Here is a 23,120-nt window from a genome sequence, read left to right on the forward strand (position 1 = left end):
TCACTCGACATGTAGTCATGGACATCTGCAGCCTCCTTCATGCCAAGCTGCTCCCGGCTGGCCCGAGCACCATCTTCTTACTTGTCGCTGTCAAAGTCACCACTGCCCTCAACAACTTATAAGAACATAAGAAATAGGAGCAGGAGTAGGCCAATCGGCCCCTCGAGCCTGCTCCGCCATTCAATAAGATCATGGCTGATCTGATCCTAACCTCAAATCTAAATTCATGTCCAATTTCCTGCCCGCTCCCCGTAACCCCTAATTCCCTTTACTTCTAGGAAACTGTCTATTTCTGTTTTAAATTTATTCAATGATGTAGCTTCCACAGCTTCATGGGGCAGCAAATTCCACAGACCTACTACCCTCTGAGTGAAGAAGTTTCTCCTCATCTCAGTTTTGAAAGAGCAGCCCCTTATTCTAAGATTATGCCCCCTAGTTCTAGTTTCACCCATCCTTGGGAACATCCTCACCGCATCCACCTGATCAAGCCCCTTCACAATCTTATATGTTTCATTAAGATCGCCTCTCATTCTTCTGAACTCCAATGAGTAGAGTCCCAATCTACTCAACCTCTCCTCATATGTCCACCCCCTCATCCCCGGGATTAACCGAGTGAACCTTCTTTGTACTGCCTCGAGAGCAAGTATGTCTTTTCTTAAGTATGGAGACCAAAACTGTATGCAGTATTCCAGGTGCGGTCTCACCAATACCTTATATAACTGCAGCAATACCTCCCTGTTTTTATATTCTATCCCCCTAGCAATAAAAGCCAACATTCCGTTGGGCTTCTTGATCACCTGCTGCACCTGCATACTAACTTTTTGATTTTCTTGCACGAGGACCCCCAGATCCCTTTGTACTGCAGTACTTTCCAGTTTCTCGCCATTAAGATAATAACTTGCTCTCTGATTTTTCCTGCCAAAGTGCATAACCTTACATTTTCCAATATTGTATTGCATCTGCCAAATCTCCGCCCACTCACCCAGCCTGTCTATATCCCCTTGTAGGTTTTTTATGTCCTCCTCACTCTCTACTTTCCCTCCCATCTTTGTATCATCTGCAAATTTTGATATGTTACACTCGGTCCCCTCCTCCAAATCGTTAATATAGATTGTAAAGAGTTGGGGACCCAGCACCGACCCCTGTGGAACACCACTGGCTACTGGTTGCCAGTCCGAGAATGAACCATTTATCCCAACTCTCTGCTTCCTGTTAGATAACCAATCCTCCACCCATGCCAGAATATTATCCCCAATCCAGTGATTCTTTATCTTGAGCAATAATCTTTTATGTGGCACCTTGTCGAATGCCTTCTGGAAGTCTAAATACACTACGTCCACTGGTTCCCCTTTATCCACCCTGTACGTTATGTCCTCAAAGAACTCAAGCATCCTTCCAGGGTGCCACCGGGGACATCGCCGACGTCTCTCAGCCGTCTGCACAAAAGAGCCCTGCAAATACACCTACACCCACTCTGCAGTGACACAATGGGTGGCATCAGTTGTGGGTCTTCATAGTGATCCTCAGGAAAGGGCATTATTGCACAAACCAGACAAGATTCGCAAAGACATGGTAGTAGTGTTGCCAATATAATATGTAATGTGAGTTGGTCAGAAATTCAATATAAGTAACAACCATGACAAACCCTCAAACACCCTTGTGCATCCCCTTCATGCTCACGACACGTTTGCCTTACGCTGCCTACTGCACATATCTGATGCATGCCCTGTGGCTGCAGCACAGGTAGTGGCAGGTTGAGTGAGGCTGACCGTGAAAGAGATGCACGAGAGGGTGAGTATGAGATAGGGCCATGAGATTGTATGAGGATTGGGTTGAGTGGTAGTGGCGGGATGAGTACTGGCGAGGTGTGTAATTGCAGGTAAGATGAGGATGAGGTTTGAGTGGGTAGTGGGGTGATGTGACAGAGTAGTATTGGCAGTGCAGAAGGAGTTGTGGGGTGGGGGCGGTGATGTGGCAGATGGAGTGTGGGGGAATGAGTAAGTGTACTCACTTTGGCTGACCTACTGAGGTCATTGGAGCGCATTGTATGCAGGTGGGCGATATGTCGGTGGTGCAGGTGACCTCCTCTGCCACCTCGAGCCAGGCCTTCCTGGTGGCAGAGGCAGGCCACTTCCTCCCGCCCGCTGGGGGGAAGATCTCTGTCCTCCCCCTCCTCCTCACCCCATGTATTGATACCTGGAGTGAGGCATCATTAAACTGGGAGCAGCCTTTCCCCTGGGCTGCTCCATGCTGTAATTTTTTCTATTTGTTGCAGCATCTGTCAATGCGGGACTGCCCCTTTAAATAGAGCTCCTCCAGCTGACAGATCTTACTGCGCATGCGCAGCCCACCCGACGCGCAGATCAGCAGTGGGGAACCCGGAAGACCAGGTAAGTGGATCCAATTAGGCTGCGATCGCGCGGGTGGCTGACTGATTTCACCGGGCGCGTTACCCATGCGCCCAATAGCCCCCCCGCCGATGAGTCGTTTGTTAGGAAAGCAAATGGGTTGAGTAGAGCTCATTCTGGATAAGATTGTACATAATCTGAGAGACTAGTAGGCTGAATGATCTGTATTGTTCTGTGCTTTCTCATATTATTTCTAAGAGGACTCTTTCAGTTATCATTGGCATGACCTCAAGCAGCCAGTTGAACACATTCCAAAACATGCGCAAATTAAATTCATCTGACATACTCTCTGGGGAAATTTACATCTACTTTCTAATTAACTGCATATGGGATTGGCAATGTAATCCCTCTGTAGAAAGTTGCATGTTAGTCTTTTTGCCTGTTACATGGAGTTGGTGCTTATGTCTTCCTTGTGGGAACAGTAGTTCAGTTAATCATGGGTACGATAGCGTAGTGGTTATGTTACTCAACTTGTAATCCACAGGCCTGTACTAATAATCTGGAGATATGAGTTCAAATCCTGCCATGGCAGCTGGAGAATTTAAATTCAGTTAATTAAAAATAAAAATCTGGAATTAAAAAGAAGCCAGTATTAGTAATGGTGACAATGAATCTATCAGATTGTCGTAAAAATCCATCTGGTTCACTAATGACCTGATTTATATGTGACTTCAGACCCATTGCAATGTAGCAAGCCACTCAGTTGTATGATCCTGCTACAAAAAGACATAATAAGAATAAAACTGGATGGACCACACGGACTGTAGCGGTTCAAGAAGGTGGCTCACCACCACCTTCTTGACGGCAATTAGGGATGGGCAATAAATGCTGGCCTTGCCAGCGACACCCATATCCCATGAATGAATTAAAAAAAAGTATTATTGGGCCAGAACTTGCGCAGACGCTCGCCACAGCTCCTGCGAATTAAATTAACAAATGTACTTACTGCGGGCTCTGTGGCATCGACTTGCTTGATTTTGAACTTTTAAAAAAATTGTGTACTATCAACTCAGCCTCTGAGCAGCATAAGGTGATGCGCGTGGAACAGTCTGTGAGAATAGAAGACACGTGCACAAAATCTGTCAGGAAGAAAAGTCACGCCCACAAGCAGACTTCATTCATTTAAAGTTAGCATTCTGGAAGTCATTGTAAATAAAAATTTAGTTTTTTTAATAAAAAGCCAAAGAAATAATTGAATTAAATTAAAGAGACAGAAGGGAAAAGTAAAAAAAAATAATTTTTTAATTTTTACATTTTTTTTAATGACTAAGAACTATTAAAATAATGAGTAATATGAGACCCCACATTTTTAATATTTAATTTTTAGTTGTTTGGCATTCATTAAGACTAATCGTGCTTTTAAAACTTGGTTTAGACCTGATGGGGTAATTAGATACTTTCCAGCTGGGCGGTTGAGCAAGTTTGCAATTTTTCAGTGATTTCAATGATTGTAGCGTGTGATGGCCCTTTAATTCGAAGCTGTCAAATCGCCAGTGAACCACTAGGAACAAGTTCACGATTTCCGGGTTTTAATACGCATGTGCAAACGCAGGAACTTGCTCCTTTGATTCGCCATTAAAAACGAAGAGTGCTGTTGAGCTCCTCCTTTATTTCAGGAGCAAGTTCTGCCCCATTGTTTCCTGTCTCTCTCTGAAGGCTCTGACTAATGAAATATACTTTACAGCTGATGGGCATCCTTTTGATGCCTTGTCCAAGTGACCATTCTACAGGCAGCCGAAACTGAGAGTCTTGCCATAATTCGAGATCATATTAGTAAGGATTTAGAAATACATGGATTAATCAAGAATAGTAAATATGGATTTGTTAAAGGTAAGTTATATTTGACAAATTTAATATATTTTTTTTGAAGAAGTGACTGAATAGATAAAGGAAATGCAGTGGATGTAGTGTATATGGATTTTTAGAAAGTGTTTTTTATGGTGTCTCATAAGAGGCTTGTTAGAAAAATTCAGGTGTATGGTATAAAAGGAAATGTAGCATTATGAACACAAAGTTGGTTGACAGACACACAACAAAGAGGTAGGTAAATGAGTTTTGCTCAGACTGGAGAAGGTTGGAAGTGGTGCGTCCCAGGGGTCAGTGTTGGATCCAGCTTTATTTGTAGTATATGTAGATCATTTGGACTTGGGTATAGGGAAGAAAACCTCAAAATTTGCTAATGAAACAAAAAGGAGAGATTTGCCAAACAGAAGAACTGTAAAGGACTCCAGGAAGGCAGAGGCTAACAGAGTGGCAGACAAGTGGCAGGTGCAATTAATTTTGGGGGTGTGTGGGGTAATACGTTTTGGGAGAAAAATTGGAGTATACACTTATGGACAGACACCGAAGGGTGTGGATGAACAGAGAGAACTAAGGGTTCAAGTACATAATTCTCTGAAAGTGCGAGTGCAGATAGATAAAGCCATATAAAGGACAATAGGATTTTATGTTTTATAAATAGGGGCATAAAGCTTACGAGTGAAGAAATAATGATGAATTTGTGGCTAGGCCATAGTTAGAGTACTGTGTGCTGTTTTGGGTATCCCATTATAGAAAAAATATTAAAGCCATAGAAAGAGTATAATGTAGGGCAAGATTTTAAAAGGGAGAAATGGGTGGGGTTGGGGGCGGGTGGGGGGGGGGTAGTGGGACAATCAAAATCACTGCTTTTGGGAGCGGGCAGACATCCCGGCTGGAACCTGCACATTTTTGAATGAGACTCAGGCAAATCTGTGTGCGTACAGCAGTCACCAGGAAGTTCCACCCCCACTTAAATCCGGCGGGCTGATAATTAAAGGAGCAAATGCTCCTCATTGAGGTACTTAAGGTAGTTCATTTTTTGTGTATTGGATAGTTAAAAAGATTTTAATGTTGCTTGGGTGGCTTTCCCCCGGTTTCCCATTCACGTCTGGTAGAACCAGACAGGAAGGGCCGGATCAGTGAAAAATAAACTAAATAAATTAAATAAAATTACGTTTCCCATTGCAATTAAATAAACATACCTTAAAAAACAATGTTGCCTGGACCTCCCCCCCCACCACCCCACCCCAACTCTGATCCCAATGTCTGCTGTCTGCCCTCCGCTGTCTGCTTTCTGATCCCGATGTCCGCTGTCTGCTTTCTGATCCCGATGTCCGCTGTCTGCTTTCTGATCCCGATGTCCGCTGTCTGCCCTCTGATCCCGATGTCCGCTGTCTGCCCTCTGATCCCGATGTCCGCTGTCTGCCCTCTGATCCCGATGTCCGCTGTCTGCCCTCTGATCCCGATGTCCGCTGTCTGCCCTCTGATCCCAATGTCCGCTGTCTGCCCTCTGATCTTTATTTCCCCCCCCCCCATTTCTATTGTAACTGCTGATGAGGTTTTTCTCTCTCTCTTTCTCCCCTCTCCCCACCCCCCCCCCCCCCACTTCGGATGTGCAGCTTCTGTTGGCTTCCAGCCTGTCAATCAGGAAAATTGGATAAATATTTGAAGTAGAGGAAAATACCAGGATAAGGGGACAGAACAAGGCAGTGTGATTAGTTTTGGATTGCTCTAGCAAGCTGCCAGCACAGACATGAAGGGCTGAATGGCTTCTTTCTGTGCTGTAAACTTCTATGGCATTTTCATGGACCCGGCAGCTTAGGAAACATCATGTTCCATAAACTATTTGATCTAGAGTTATAGGCCATTCAACCATGGGGAGGGGTAATCATCACAACTAAGCCCTATTCTGCCCTTGCCTGATACCCACATACACACACTTTTCAGCAAGTGTCACTATATTATGAACATGGGTGAGAACCCTGGATGACATTTTTTTTTTCACCTTAACCCAGATGTCTTGAAGCTAAGTGTAGTGTCCAACTGTCATTACATCTCAGATAAACTAATTCAGGACAGACCATGAATGGAGCCTGGAGCCCTCAGGGTTGCATGGTTCAACTCCAGTTACCTTTACTAACTGAACCATCAGTGTAGATTATCAGCGTTTAATTTAAATGGTGCTTAAGCCTTATTTGCCAAAGCACACAGCCCAAAACTCCCACATTTGAATTTGCAATAGGGCTTGTTCTTTTCATTTTCATTCCTTTTATTTTCTACCCTAGATTTTGAAAACCACCATTTCAACTCTGAAATGAACGCAATCCAGATGCTAAGTTGGCTCCTTGAAAATATACTGCGGCAAATTCCAGTAGGAGATTCAAAATCAATTATCAAAACTGGATAGCTGTGCATTTTTTAAAAAAAGGAAATTAAATTCCGTAACCTAACTCACAATAAAAATATTGGAATAAAATCAAAGGAAAGATTTTTATATGAAATTTTGTTCCTTCAGAATAATGTAACAAATGCTTGAATGCCTATGGGTAGTTTGATCTGTTTCAGCCATATTGTTTTCTCTAGGAAAATAGGGGAACAACTTTCTACAGTTGCAACACTGTACATTGACTCTTAAGTTGGCAGCAGCTCTGAGGAATTGCAGTGTCACATGGCAGGCCTTCTTATATTACAAAAAAGGTTTGAGCTGAAACAATATCTGACATTACAGTAAAAACTAGTTCAATGTCAAGAGTAACTTTACTGCTGTAATATTAACTCCACAGAGCTAAATGAAACAATCTATTAAACAAACTGTTTCAAATAATTTACTTTTACTTGCCTTGTTTTCTTTCCCTTTCTTTTTCCTCGTTCTGTCTTCTAACTATTATTCTGACATTTCTGTTTCTAACTAATACATTGTATTCAAACTATTCATAGCTTTCTTCTAAATACTTACCCTCTATTTTCCCTCTGCCTCCCTGATCTCTCAATTCAATTTGGAAGACAGAGCCACATCATAAACTTGGCATCTAATTGGCTGAAAACTGCTCCAAAGGATTCCTTTCACAAGTCTTGGCTCAGAATTCCGAAGATTCGCGTGATCATGTCATAGATGCAACCAGATCAACTTTTCACATGAACTTTACACAAGTAACACAGGAGCACAAGTATTGGACAAGATCATAAGACCGTACGACCATAAGAAATAGGAGCAGGAGTAGGCCATTCGGCCCCTCAGTCCTGCTCCGCCATTCAATGAGATCATGGCTGATCTGATTTTTACCTCAACTCCACTTTCCCGCCTTTTCATAGTCTCAAATAATGGAGCAGTCCGAACCCGCATGCAGCAAGACCTGGACAACATCCAGGCTTGGGCTCATAAGTGGCAAGTAACATTCGCGCCAGATAAGTGGCAGGCAATACTTAAGAAAAGACATACTTGCTCTCAAGGCAGTACAAAGAAGGTTCACTCGGTTAGTCCCGGGGATGAGGGGGCGGACATATGAGGAGAGGTTGAGTAGATTGGGACTCTACTCATTGGAGTTCAGAAGAATGAGAGGCGATCTTATTGAAACATGAAGTGGCTTGATCGGGTGGATGCGGTAAGGATGTTCCCAAGGATGGGTGAAACTAGAACTAGGGGGCATAATCTTAGAATAAGGGGCTGCTCTTTCAAAACTGAGATGAGGAGAAACTTCTTCACTCAGAGGGTAGTAGGTCTGTGGAATTTGCTGCCCCATGAAGCTGTGGAAGCTACATCATTAAATAAATTTAAAACAGAAATAGACAGTTTCCCAGAAGTAAAGGGAATTAGGGGTTACGGGGAGCGGGCAGGAAATTGGACATGAATTTAGATTTGAGGTTAGGATCAGATCAGCCATGATCTTATTGAATGGCGGAGCAGGCTCGAGGGGCCGATTGGCCTACTCCTGCTCCTATTTCTTATGTTCTTATGTAGGCAATGACCATCTGCAACAAGAGAGAGTCTAACCACCTCCCCTTGACATTCAACGGCATTACCATCGCCGAATCCCCCACCATCAACATCCTGAGGGTCACCATTGACCAGAAACTTAACTGGGCCAGCCATATAAATACTGTGGCTACGAGAGCAGGTCAGAGGCTGGGTATTCTGCGGCAAGTGACTCACCTCCTGACTCCCCAAAGCCTTTCCACCATCTACAAGGCACAAGTCATGAGTGTGATGGAATACTCTCCGCTTGCTTGGATGAGTGCAGCTCCAACAACACTCAAGAAGTTTGACACCATCCAAGGTACGGTAGCATAGTGGTTATGTTACTGGGCTAGTAATCCAGAGGCCTGGACTAAAATCCAGAGTCATGAGTTCAAATCCCGCCACGGCAGCTGGCGAATTTAAATTCAATCAATTAATTAATTAAATTCAATTAATTAAATAAAAATCTGGAATTAAAATAGTATCAGTGATGATGGCCATGAAACTACCGGATTGTCGTAAAAACCCATCTGGTTCACTAATGTCCTTTAGGGAAGGAAACCTGCCGTCCTTACCCGGTCTGGCCTATATGTGACTCCAGACCCACAGCAATGTGGTTGATTCTTAATTGCCCTCTGAAATGGCCTAGCAAGCCACTCAGTTGTAAAATCTCGCTACGAAAAGTCATAAGAATAAAACCGGACGGACCACCCGGCATCGGACCACAAGGCACCGGACACGACAACGGCAAAACACCAAGCCCAGTCGACCCTGCAAGGTCCTCCTTACTAACATCTGGGGACTTGTGCCAAAATTGGGAGAGCTGTCCCACAGACGAGTCAAGTAACAGCCTGCCATAGCCATACTCACAGAAGCATACCTTTCAGCCAACGTCCCAGACTCTTCCATCACCATCCCTGGGTATGTCCTGTCCCACCGGCAGGACAGACCCACCAGAGTTGGCGGTACAGTGATATACAGTCAGGAGGGAGTGGCCCTGGGAGTCCTCAACATTGACTCTGGACCCCATGAAATCTCATGGCATCAGGTCAAACATGGGCAAGGAAACCTCCTGCTGATTACCACCTACTGTCCTCCCTCAGCTGATGAATCAGTCCTCCTCCATGTTGAGCACCACTTGGAGGAAGCACTGAGGGTAGCAAGGGCACAGAATGTACTCTGGGTGGGGGACTTCAATGTCCATCACCAAGAGTGGCTCGGTAGCACCACTACTGACCGAGCTGGCCGAGTCCTGAAGGACATAGCTGCTAGACTGGGCCTGCGGCAGGTGGTGAGCGAACCAACACGAGGGAAAAACTTACTTGACCTTGTCCTCACCAATCTCCCTGTCGTAAATGCATCTGTCCATGACAGTATTGGTAGGAGTGACCACCGCACAGTCCTCGTGGAGATGAAGTCCCGTCTTCGCACTGAGGACACCATCCAACGTGTTGTGTGGCACTACCACCGTGCTAAATGGGATAGATTCAGAACGGATCTAGCAGCTCAAAATTGGGCATCCATGAGGCGCTGTGGGCCATCAGCAGCAGCAGAATTGTATTCCACCACAATCTGTAACCTCATGGCCCGGCATATTCGTCACTCTACCATTACCAACAAGCCAGGGGATCAACCCTGGTTCAATGAGGAGTGTAGAAGAGCATGCCAGGAGCAGCACCAGGCGTACCTAAAAATGAGGTACCAACCTGGTGAAGCTACAACTCAGGACTACATGCATGCTAAACAGCGGAAGCAACATGCTATAGACAGAGCTAAGCGATTCCACAACCAACGGATCAGATCAAAGCTCTGCAGTCCTGCCACATCCAGTCGTGAATGGTGGTGGACAATTAAACAACTAACGGGAGGAGGAGGCTCTGCAAACATCCCCATTCTCAATGATGGCGGAGTCCAGCACGTGAGTGCAAAAGACAAGGCTGAAGCGTTTGCAACCATCTTCAGCCAGAAGTGCCGAGTGGATGATCCATCTCAGCCTCCTCCCGATATCCCCACCATCACGGAAGCCAGTCTTCGGCCAATTCGATTCACTCCACGTGATATCAAGAAACGGCTGAGTGCACTGGATACAGCAAAGGCTATGTGCCCCGACAACATCCCAGCTGTAGTGCTGAAGACTTGTGCTCCAGAACTAGCTGCGCCTCTAGCCAAGTTGTTCCAGTACAGCTACAACACTGGCATCTACCCGACAATGTGGAAAATTGCCCAGGTATGTCCTGTCCACAAAAAGCAGGACAAATCCAATCCGGCCAATTACCGCCCCATCAGTCTACTCTCAATCATCAGCAAAGTGATGGAAGGTGTCGTCGACAGTGCTATCAAGCGGCACTTACTCACCTATAACCTGCTCACCGATACTCAGTTTGGGTTCCGCCAGGACCACTCGGCTCCAGACCTCATTACAGCCTTGGTCCAAACATGGACAAAAGAGCTGAATTCCAGAGGTGAGGTGAGAGTGACTGCCCTTGACATCAAGGCAGCATTTGACCGAGTGTGGCACCAAGGAGCCCTAGTAAAATTGAAGTCCATGGGAATCAGGGGGAAAACTCTCCAGTGGCTGGAGTCATACCTAGCACAAAGGAAGATGGTAGTGGTTGTTGGAGGCCAATCATCTCAGCCCCAGGGCATTGCTGCAGGAGTTCCTCAGGGCAGTGTCCTAGGCCCAACCATCTTCAGCTGCTTCATCAATGACCTTCCCTCCATCATAAGGTCAGAAATGGGGATGTTCGCTGATGACTGCACAGTGTTCAGTTCCATTCGCAACCCCTCAGATAATGAAGCAGTCCGAGCCCGCATGCAGCAAGACCTGGACAACATCCAGGCTTGGGCTCATAAGTGGCAAGTAACATTCGCGCCAGATAAGTGCCAGGCAATGACCATCTCCAACAAGAGAAATTCTAACCACCTCCCCTTGACATTCAACGGCATTACCATCGCCGAATCCCCCACCATCAACATCCTGGGGGTCACCATTGACCAGAAACTGAACTGGACCAGCCATATAAATACTGTGGCTACGAGAGCAGGTCAGAGGCTGGGTGTTCTGCGGTGAGTGACTCACCTCCTGACTCCCCAAAGCCTTTCCACCATCTACAAGGCACAAGTCAGGAGTGTGATGGAATACTCTCCACTTGCCTGGATGAGTGCAGCTCCAACAACACTCAAGAAGCTCGACACCATCCAAGATAAAGCAGCCCGCTTGATTGGCACCCCATCCATCACCCTAAACATTCACTCCCTTCACCACCGGCGCACTGTGGCTGCAGTGTGTACCATCCACAGGATGCACTGCAGCAACTCGCCAAGGATTCTTCGACAGCACCTCCCAAACCCGCGACCTCTACCACCTAGAAGGACAAGAGCAGCAGGCACATGGGTACAACATCACCTGCACGTTCCCCTCCAAGTCACACACCATCCCGACTTGGAAATATGTCGCCGTTCCTTCATCGTCGCTGGGTCAAAATCCTGGAACTCCCTTCCTAACAGCACTGTGGGAGAACCGTCACCACACGGACTGCAGCGGTTCAAGAAGGCGGCTCACCACCACCTTCTCGAGGGCAATTAGGGATGGGCAATAAATGCTGGCCTCGCCAGCGACGCCCACATCCCGTGAACGAATAAAAAAAAAGATAAAGCAGCCCGCTTGATTGGCACCCCATCCACCACCCTAAACATTCACTCCCTTCACCACCAGTGCACTGTGGCTGCAGTGTGTACCATCCACAGGATGCACTGCAGCAACTCGCCAAGGCTTCTTCGACAGCACCTCCCAAACCCACGACCTCTACCACCTAGAAGGACAAGAGCAGCAGGCACATGAGAACAGCACCACCTGCACGTTCCCTTTCAAGTCACACACCATCCCAATTTGGAAATATATCGCCGTTCCTTCATCGTCGCTGGGTCAAAATCCTGGAACTCCCTTTCATAACAGCACTGTGGGAGAACCTTCACCACACGGACTGCAGCGGTTCAAGAAGGTGGCTCACCACCACCATCTCAAGGGCAATTAGGGATAGGCAATAAATGCTGGCCTCGCCAGCGACGCCCACATCCCGTGAACGAATAAAAAAAAAGATAAAGCAGCCCGCTTGATTGGCACCCCATCCACCACCCTAAACATTCACTCCCTTCACCACCAGTGCACTGTGGCTGCAGTGTGTACCATCCACAGGATGCACTGCAGCAACTCGCCAAGGCTTCTTCGACAGCACCTCCCAAACCTACGACCTCTACCACCTAGAAGGACAAGAGCAGCAGGCACATGAGAACAGCACCACCTGCACGTTCCCTTTCAAGTCACACACCATCCCAATTTGGAAATATATCGCCGTTCCTTCATCGTCGCTGGGTCAAAATCCTGGAACTCCCTTTCATAACAGCACTGTGGGAGAACCTTCACCACACGGACTGCAGCGGTTCAAGAAGGTGGCTCACCACCACCATCTCAAGGGCAATTAGGGATAGGCAATAAATGCTGGCCTCGCCAGCGACGCCCACATCCCATGAACGAATTTTTAAAAAAGGATGACGGGTCGGCCATTCAAGACTGAAATGAGGAGGAATTTCTTCACTCAGAGGGTTGTGAATCTTTGGAATTCTCTACCCCAGAGGTCTGTGAATGCTGAGTCATTGAATATGTTCAAGGCTGAGATTGATAGATTTTTGGACTCTAGTGGAATCAAGGGATATGGAGATCGGGCGGGAAAGTGGAGTTGAGGTCAAAGATCAGCCATGATCTTATTGAATGGCAGAGCAAGCTCGAGAGGACACATGGCCTACTCCTGCTCCTATTTCTTATGCTCTTATGTCTCTCATCCAATCAGCTGGCAGCCTGATTGTGTCCAGTTAACTCATCAGTACTACTGAAATAGTTAATTTGCAACTCCAAATCAGTGCGTAGTTTCGTAGGTTGGGTTGTGTGACACTCAGTGCAGAAACACCATTGGACGCAATGGCAAGTTTTAAAGTAGGGGAAGCAGGTGATCTGTTGTCTCATCTGTAGTCTGCAGTATATACACGGGGCAAAAGGTCAATTATATAAGAAAGCTGCAGTTATTTTCCACACCTTTTGAAGAGCCTGTCTACTCCATTGGCCATTGTCAGGAACACATTGTTCTGCACAATACAGAATGATTCCATGTAATTGGCACAGTATTTTCTTGCTAGTCTATTTTTGCCGCCCTTGACATAAGTTACAGATGGCTTTGAGGAGAAGTTGCAAGAAGCAGTGAGCATTTATTTTCTGCACATGATGTATCCTACGAGCTGAGACAGGCCACCATCTGCCTCCCGTGCTTTGAAGATTGGAGACCTGAGTGCCAGCAAATTCACTGACGCTCCCACATTCATAGTCCACCAGATAGCCCTCGAATCTGTGCAATAGACTAATTCTGGCACAGGTTTTATGGCTGCTTATTTTCACACTGGTATTTGCAGAAAAATCAGTGGCTGGAAAAAAAAAGCCACAACTCTTATGTCACCACTCAGAAGCTGTTTCTTCATGATCCAGTCACATCTTCATGAGTTAGTTTTGAAATTACTTTCGCAACAAATCAGACTTGCATGAAAACGGGGTTTACAAGCATTTATAACTGTCAAGAGTAGTGGGGATTAGGTAAACTGTTCATGAAAGAACTATGATGGGACTATTAGAGACTTAAAATAAATATATTAGCATTTATGGAGTGAAATGATATAGGGGAATGTCATAACTTATATATGTACATTATAATACACCAATATAAAAAGATTGCTATTTAACACGTGCTATTCAACTGCTGTGAATAATCAAATGTTATTCAATCATTTGAAATGTTTCACCTGCACTATGAAGAAAGCATGTTACACTGGTACTGATGTATTACAACAATTCTTTCACAAGTTCTTTCATAAAGATCCATAAAATTAGGATTGTTTTGTTTGCGAATGTAATAGTCTTTTACATGTGTGAGTGAATACTTGGATCTCACCATTACTTGTGAAATATTCTGACTACTGAAAAAAGACTTTGTAGTTCATTTTGAAGATAATTGTGTTTTAACTGGAGATGACCATTTTACATGCTTGCCGTGATAATGGGCTGATTTTAGGAGGCAAATGTGGGTGCGTTGGGCACGGAGGCGGCTCCGAAAATCGCGCAAATCCGGTTCGGGTTCGTTGGCACCAAGCCGCCAACTTCCGAGTTTCCCAGGTAACAACCTGTGTGCGCGTGGGCGACCCGAGAACGGAAGTCCCGCCGGCAATTAAAGCCAGCAGGATGACAGTTAAAGAGCCAGATGTACCTCATTGAGGTACTTAAGGCACTTTACCTATGACAGATGAAGGGATTAGAAAGATTTTTAACTTACCTGGGCTGCTTGCCCACCGCTTCTGATTCACGCCTGGTGAAACCAGGGTGAAGGGCCGGATCAGGGAAAAAGAAAATAATTACATTAAATAAAAAACCATGCAATGAAGTGAAAACACTAAATGCACCTACCTTTGAAACCTGCTGTGATGTCCGATGTCTCCTGCTCCGATGCCCCCCGATCTCACCCTCCTGATCTTCCCCCGACATCCCCCTCTTCACCCTCCCGATGTCCCCCTGAAATCCCCCGATCTCACCCTACTGATCTTCCTCCGATGTCCCCCTCTTCACCCTCCCGATGTACCCCCGATCTCACCCCCCCGATCTTCCCCTCTCTTCTCCCCCACGATCTTCCCCTCTCTTCCCCCCCCCCACTCTCTTCCCCTCTCTTCCCCCCCGAGCTTCCCCTCTCTTCCCCCCCCTCTCTTCCCCTCTCTTCCCCCCCCAAGCTTCCCCTCTCTTCCCCCCCCCGAGCTTCCCCTCTCTTCCCCCCCCCCTCTCTTCCCCTCTCTTCCCCCCCCGAGCTTCCCCTCTCTTCCCCCCCCGAGCTTCCCCTCTCTTCCCCCCCCGAGCTTCCCCTCTCTTCCTCCCCCCCTCTCTTCCCCTCTCTTCCCCCCCGAGCTTCCCCTCTCTTCCCCCCCCGAGCTTCCCCTCTCTTCCCCCCCGAGCTTCCCCTCTCTTCCCCCCCGAGCTTCCCCTCTCTTCCCCCCCCGAGCTTCCCCTCTCTTCCCCCCCCGAGCTTCCCCTTTCTTCCCCCCCCCCGAGCTTCCCCTCTCTTCTCCCCCCCCCCCGAGCTTCCCCTCTCTTCCCCCCCCCGAGCTTCCCCTCTCTACCCCCCCCCCCCCGAGCTTCCCTTCTCTTCCCCCCCACCCCGAGCTTCCCCTCTCTTCCCCCCCTCTCTTCCCCTCTCTTCCCCTCTCTTCCCCCCCCCCGAGCTTCCCCTCTCTTCCCCCCCCCCGAGCTTCCCCTCTCTTCCCCCCCCCGAGCTTCCCCTCTCTTCCCCCCCCCGAGCTTCCCCTCTCTTTCCCCCCCCGAGCTTCCCCTCTCTTTCCCCCCCACCCCCGAGCTTCCCTCTCTTTCCCCCCCCCCCGAGCTTCCCTCTCTTTCCCCCCCCCCGAGCTTCCCTCTCTTTCCCCCCCCCCCCGAGCTTCCCTCTCTTCCCCCCCCCCGAGCTTCCCCTCTCTTTCACCCCGATCGTCCCCTCTCACCCTCCACCCCCACCCCGTCTTCCAGTCCAGCGCCGGATCTTCCATTCTCCTCCCCCCCCCCCCCCCCCCACCTCCGGTCTTCCGTTCCAGCACTGGATGACGTCTCGCTCTCTCCCTTTCTTGCCCCCTTCCCACCTCGTGTTGCAGCTCCTGATGGCAACCAGCCTGTCAATCAAACTAGCTGCCAGGCACACAACCCGGAGAGGACGTTAACCACTATCAATCAACGTGCGATCGCGTCGGAAACGGTAAGTTTGGATCATGCAGATTTGCCACACCCCCAATCGACCCCCCGCTGCCATCCCGCCTCCCCACTAATATCGGGGCCAATGTCTATTCTTTGTAAGTCAAGAATGAGAGTAAATAGGTCGGTAATAACAAAATAAAAAATATACACTTCTAAGTCCTACTTTCTAATACCGTCAGACAAAAATACAATAGGAATCTGACATTTTCTCCACAGTTGAAGCTCTTTAGTTCTGCCCTGTCCTAAGAAAAACAAATAATAATGTAACAGTGCATCTATAAATGTCACTGCTTGCTGTCTTAGTACAATCAACATTAGAAAATTCATGGTGGGCCATTTAATTAGCACTGTATCGATAGTCTTTTTTAAAATTCGTTCATGGGATGTGGGCGTCGCCGGCATTTATTGCCCTTTAACTAAGTGTTATTCCATCCTATGTGTTAAAAGCACAAACTCTTATCCTACCTAGTTTCTGAGCTAGCGCTAACTGATTGTATGTTGCGAGGGTGCCTCCTTCATATTTACAGACCACTTTGGCTTCTTCCAAGGTGAGCTGGTATTTGCCTTTGCGAGACTCTCTGTGATAAACGCCAGCTGCTTGTTCTGTAATTAAATGAAAAAGCAATGAGTCCATTTCTAATAATTCTGCACAATCCACATTCATTACTACTGCATCGAGAAGTCAAATCTTTCAATTTAGAATTTATCTCATATATAAATACAGACCGAGATATTTATTATTTCCTACTGTAGTTTCTTTTAGTCCTAAGAAAGTGAAGCAGAGAAAATTCTTACTGTTCAAAATGTACAAATTGAAATATAAAGAACCTGCAGAAATATGGGACAAATTTAAGCTAAAAACTGTGGAACTACTTATTTATTAGATTAATTACTACATAACTGGTGAATATTGGAATTTAAAGAGAAATTATTGTTGAATTAAAATAATATTTACTTCTTTTACCGAGAAACCCTAGGTGAAGGGCCAAAGCCCCTTAGTACAGGACACCATAGTTGAGAAGGGGAATAGAGAAGATGAGACAAATGAAGATTTGGTAGTTAGGTGATGTGAAACTTGAATTTTAAATGCTTGTAAATTGTACAGTACAAAGAAGACTGAGGGAGGGAAGGAATTGCAATTTAGAAGTCCTGGAAAGAATGAGACTGTCTGACAAGTCTCAGTCTCAATACAGTGAGGAAGCAGGGAGGAGGGAAAATATGTAAAATGGCATATATTGGGAGATTATGAGGAACAAGAGACAAAAGTTGGAGGATGTGACTATTATAATAGTACAGATAGAATAGAAAAAGGCAACATAGGCTGTGAATCCAATTACTGTAGAAGACACTCAATTACATTTTTATAACAAACATTTTTAAATGCCTTGGAAAGGGTGGAAGTTCAGATTTTGGAGAACGAGCACCTGATAATAATCTTCCTCTTTAGAGGAAATGGTCTAGAAAGGCTTGAGTCACTTTTAATGTGAACATTTTTTTTGTATTCCCTTACAATAAATATGTTGGGAGCATCTCACACTGCAATCAATGTAAACAATTTTACAACACCAAGTTATAGTCCAGCAATTTTATTTTAAATTCACAAGCTTTCGGAGGCTTCCTCCTTCCTCAGGTAAATGTTCAGGAGCTCCATGAAGCCGACGCATTTATACAATTGTCAACCCCAGTCCATCACCGGCATCTCCACATCATGACTACCATCGACACCACAAACTGCCGGCTCACAGTGGAAAGGATATCCAAGAAGATCGCGCATTTAGACACAGCTATATGTATAAATGCGTCGGCTTCATGGAGCTCCTGAACATTTACCTGAGGAAGGAGGAAGCCTCCGAAAGCTTGTGAATTTAAAATAAAATTGCTGGACTATAACTTGGTGTTGTAAAGTTGTTTACAATTGTCAACCCCAGTCCATCACCGGCATCTCCACATCATGACTACCATCGACACCACAAACTGCCGGCTCACAGTGGAAAGGATATCCAAGAAGATCGCGCATTTAGACACAGCTATATGTATAAATGCGTCGGCTTCATGGAGCTCCTGAACATTTACCTGAGGAAGGAGGAAGCCTCCGAAAGCTTGTGAATTTAAAATAAAATTGCTGGACTATAACTTGGTGTTGTAAAATTGTTTACAATTGTCAACCCCAGTCCATCACCGGCATCTCCACATCATGCAATCAATGTGATCCCAAAACCGTTAACTATGAGAGTGATTCTCAACCTGAAGGATTAATATTGGTCAAAAACTTTTGTCAACCACAGCAAAGATGAAACTTTAAACCCACTTTAAAAAAAATAGTAAATTACAAAGTCAGGCTGCAGTATGTTGTTTCTTACAACATAAACTCAATGTTAGGGAAGTATTAATAATGCAAACCAATAGCTTTAAGAAGAATTAAAACTTTAAAACATGATCTTTTACAATATTTTTGCATCTGTTTGATTCTTCTTCACAAACACACTGCTCGTTTAAATAGGAACATCTTTGCTAATACGATACATGAAAAACAATCTTCCCCTCCTGCCCTGAAGATGGGGTTCCATCATTGCTGGAAGTCCCCTTAGCTAAGAAGCTATTCTCTGTGTGTATCTTAGCAAGGAGTGGTGACAGCTATTTGACAGTGGGGAGCAACGCAGCTAAGCCGGATGCTGTCCTTCCCCAATGTCCACTAATGCACACTTTCTAGCTGGGGTTTTAGGACAACAATCATTGAATTTTACAGCATATAAGGAGGTCATTCACCCATTGTATCAACCAATCCCCAAAACCCTTCAAGTACTTTTTGTTGAAATATTTACTACTTCCCTTTTAAATCAGGAATGGGAACACTGGTTGTTTTTTTTTAAACCCTTCCCTGAGCCCAGGGGTATTGAGGTCAATTTATTTGCTTCTACTGACACACTGGTAAGATCAGTGTGTATTACAATATAGTCTAATTCTTGGTCTATCATTGCTGCTACTAACACACTGGTAAGATCAACATGTACTAGAGAAGTGTAGTCCTTGGTCTATCAGGCTAATTATTTATATATAATGCATGTTCATTTCTTAATGTTAACTTTAAAAATGAAATATATATTGCATATAATTAATAAGACATTAAGATCTGGACTCATTGTCTGAAAGCTGATAATGGTTTGCACTCCAATAAGAGACATATATATTTTGTAGAACGTCAGGATTTTGAAACACAACAGCTTGAACAACGACAACAAGCTAGCAGAAGGATTGGTGTTAACTAATGAAAGCACAGTTTTAGAACACAGACCGAGACACAAATCCTTCTTCCACGGGGAAATTAGTTTGTCATTTTCCAAAACAAAGGAGAGAAGAAAATAAACACAAAAAAGAACTGTGGTCTTACCTAACCATATAGAGTTGTGCAGTATTCCATCTTTCAGCCCCCAGGTGCCTGTCTCGTGCCACAGTAAAATAAAGAGAAAGATGGACAGAGGCATAGCTGCAGTAGTACTTGAAGGCTTAATGGTGTTCTTGTAAGCGGCGTTGCTGTAACAGCTACAAGTAGATATAGCTACCAGCCAATCACGTTGTGCTCCAACATCTGGTCACCAGACGTTCTTTACTTCCTAACTCTTTAATAGCTGTGAGGTCACTGTGGTTACTTAGATTGCAGTTGCTGCTATATAACAGTGCATTAATTGTAAGGTAGATGATTTTTACTTCAAATGGTTTCAATTATCTAACGTATTATTATTAGTGAATGTATTAATTAAAAGTGACAGTGCAGATTATGTGATGGTTTTCTAAGTAACATTTCAGTATCTTAATTTCTCCCTCATTTTAGTTAAGTCTCGAGGGGGGTGGGGGGCGGGGGGCGGGGGGGGGGCATGTAGAAAGGGTTGGCAACTGATCTGCCATTGTTCAACTGAGACCATGGAATCACGGTGTGGGGAATTAGGAGTGCGAGCCCATCTACTGCAGCTTCCTGTTTCGGTACTGCTCTGTCCCCCTAAAGTGGAAATACAAAGTCTTTGTTCACAGATTTGGTAAGGGCATGCCAATTGGAATTCAGATATCCAGAAGAGGGGTCCTAGTTATGCCTGGAGACTTGGCTGTTTCCAGTGTTGTTTTTGGACATCATCCCAAATAATTTTTCAGTGAACATTTTTTTTTCCAAAATTGAAATCACCTGGAAGAAGGGCCATTTCCAAGGACGAGTGTTCCTTGCGGCCATTTCTCCCAACTAAAGTACATAAAGCTATGCAAACACAAACCACTTAAGTAAAAGCAGAAAATGCTGGAAATACACAGTGGGTTTGTCAGTAGCTGAAAAGAAAAAAAAGATAGGCTAGCATTTCGGATAGAGATCCTTTACCAGACCACAGACGTGTTCTATATTTCCAATATTTTTATTTTTATTTCAGATTTCCAGCATTTGCATTCTTTTAATCATTTTTATTTCCAAACTCACTCAAGTCTATTTTAACAATCACACACCATGTTACACCCGAGAGTAACAACTTTACACATGTAAGAGTTTCCAAAACATACATATAATATCATGCTTGCAGAGCAACCATTACTAGGAAATCTTTAGTTTACCTCAGGCAGTCAGCAGTTACCTTTATCTTGAGGAGGCCTCTATTGGGTCTATTATTTTTCTTGCTCCAGTAGGCTAAGATTGATTCTAGTCATGCTTTAACTTTCTTGATCTATATTTGCGTTTATATTTTAAAAACAAAATAAATATTGTCTTAACAAAAGCAAAATACTACAGATGCTAGAAGTCTGAAATAAAAACAGAAAATGCTGGAAACACTCGGCGAGCAGCGAATACATCATATGCGGACAGAGAAACAGAGAACATTTCAGGTTGATAACGTTTGATCAGAACCTGAAGATGCTAGAGATGAACAGCTTTTAAGCAAGTGCAGAGCCAGGGAAAGAACAAAAGGGAGAGGTATGTGATAGGATGAAGGGCAGGAGTGATGGCGCAAGGCAAAAGGGGGTGATAATGGGACAAGTTTAGAAACGAGAGATGGATCCAGAGGCTGTGTAAATGGTTCAACAGAATAACAGAAGAGGAGGGAGGCATGGAATATCTGGGAAAGCGGAGGGGGTTGCCATGGACCAGGAATGTAGCAGAAGAAAAACAGGTAGACCCCGGGGGAGTGGATCACCCTGCTGGCTATGTACCGATAGGGGATCCCCACCCCAAACCAGCCCACACCTCCTCCACTCCCAGTAGCTCTGGCGCAGCCATCCTCCATTAGCAGCATTGCTGTCCAAGTGAAAATGGTGGTAAAGATCTAAAGTTGTTAAGCTTAATGTTAAGGCCGGAAGGCTGTAAAGTGTCTAGTAGAAAGATGAGGTGCTGTTCCTCAAGCTTACGTTGAGCTTCATTGGAACAGTGTAGGAGGCCAAGGACAGAGAGGTCAGAGTGAGAATGGGATAGAGAATTAAAGTGGCAAGCAACCGGAAGGTCAGGGTCATGCTTGCAGACTGAATGGAGGTGTTCAGCAAAGCGAATACCCAATCTGCGTTTGGTCTCCCTAATGTAGGTGAGACCGCATTGTGAGCAGCGAATACAGTATACTAAATTGGATGAAGTACAAGTAAATTGCCTATTTACCAGGAGTCTTTGGGGCCCTGGATGGTGGGAATGGAGGAGGTGAAAGGGCAGGTATTGCATCTCCTGCGCTTGCGAGGAAGGTGCCAGGGGAGGGGGACCAGATGTTGGGGATGATGGAAGTGTGGATCAGGGTGGCAGAGAGGGGATGGTCCCTTCGGAATGCTGAAAGGGGAGGGGAAGATGTGTTTGATGTTTTTTCTTGAGTTTTCTTCCAATTTAAAATTCCTGTGGGATGTAATGTCTAGTTGAAATGATAAGAGTAAGGAGGTCGTGCTGCAATTATATAGGGCTCTGGTGAGACCACATCTGGAGTGCTGTGTACAGTTTTGGTCTCCTTACCTGAGGAAGGATATACATGTCTTAGAGGCAGTGCAATGAAGATTCACTAGATTGATTCCTGGGATGAGATGGCTGTCCTATGAGGAGAGATTGAGTAGAATGGACCTATATTCCGTGGAGTTTAGAAGAATGAGAGGTGACCTCATTGAAACATATAAATTTCTTAGAGGGCTTGACAGGGTAGATGTTGAGAGGCTGTTTCCCCTGGCTGAAGAGTCTAGAACTAGTGGTCATAGTCTCAAGATAAGGGGTCGGCCATTTAGGACCGAGATAAGGAAAAACTTCTGTCAGAGAGTTGTGAATCTTTTGGAATTCTCTACCCCAGAGGGCTGTGGATGCTCAGTCGTTGAGTATATTGAAGACTAAGAACGATAGATTTTTGGACATTGAGGGAATCAATGGATATGAGGATAGGGTGGGAAAGTGGAGTTGGAGGAGGTCAGTCATGATCTTATTAAATATAAATGCAAATATAGATCAAGAAAGTTAAAGCATGACTAGAATCAAGCTCAAGGGGCCGTATGGCCTACTCCTATTTCTTAAGTTCTTATTTCAACAGTTAAAACTTTCCAAGCACAGCCACCCTTTCATTGCTTCCACTACATCTTGTGATTAATTCTCTAAACACATCAATATTCTGTTTCCCAAATCCTCTACATTTTTTTTAACAACATTACAGGAATTAAAGCCCAAGCATATAAAATAGGCACTCTTATTCTGAAGGGAAGAGGAAATCTGCATTTGCAGTATTGTAACTGTTAGCAATAGTGATAGTTTCAATTTGACATTCTTGAAAAGACAGCAGCAGTACTCAAACTGCATTATCCTGCTGCATGCAGGTGAATTATCAGGAAGTTTATAATTCGGATTTTCTAGTTTGCAAGTCAAAAATTCTTGAGGACAATCCTTGTTAGTATTGCTCCAGATTTTTTTCTGTTGACCAGCTAGGTGTGTGACATGCACAGAAACAGATTACTAGGAATCTCTAAACCACATATTTAACAGTTACACATTTAAGAAATTCACATAAGTGGAGTTTCTGTTTGCTGAATATGTGGTTAGAAAGTCCTGCAGGCAACTGAGCAAGTGGGGACTGGAAAATCACAAATTACGGAAGTTACAACTGCCCACCCATTTTGAGCTGTGCACAGATTTCCTGACATGGTTGCCAGCTGG

The 23,120-nt window shown here is 45.1% G+C and overlaps 1 protein-coding gene across 1 annotated transcript in view; it reads right to left on the bottom strand.

Moving 5' to 3' along the window:
• The window catches only part of tnfaip6 (tumor necrosis factor, alpha-induced protein 6), a 39,255-nt gene extending 19,760 nt beyond the window's left edge, over nt 1-19,495 (bottom strand). The window contains exons 1-2 of the mRNA XM_067986760.1: nt 19,377-19,495; nt 16,454-16,591 (exon numbers count right to left, since the gene is read on the bottom strand). Coding sequence (XP_067842861.1) covers nt 16,454-16,591; nt 19,377-19,470 — 232 coding nt within the window. The 5' untranslated portion in view covers nt 19,471-19,495. The remainder of the gene's footprint in view (nt 1-16,453; nt 16,592-19,376) is intronic.
• Nucleotides 19,496-23,120: the final 3,625 nt, after the last annotated feature.

This window comes from Heptranchias perlo, chromosome 7, assembly GCF_035084215.1.
Source record: "Heptranchias perlo isolate sHepPer1 chromosome 7, sHepPer1.hap1, whole genome shotgun sequence".
Lineage (NCBI taxonomy): Eukaryota > Metazoa > Chordata > Chondrichthyes > Hexanchiformes > Hexanchidae > Heptranchias > Heptranchias perlo.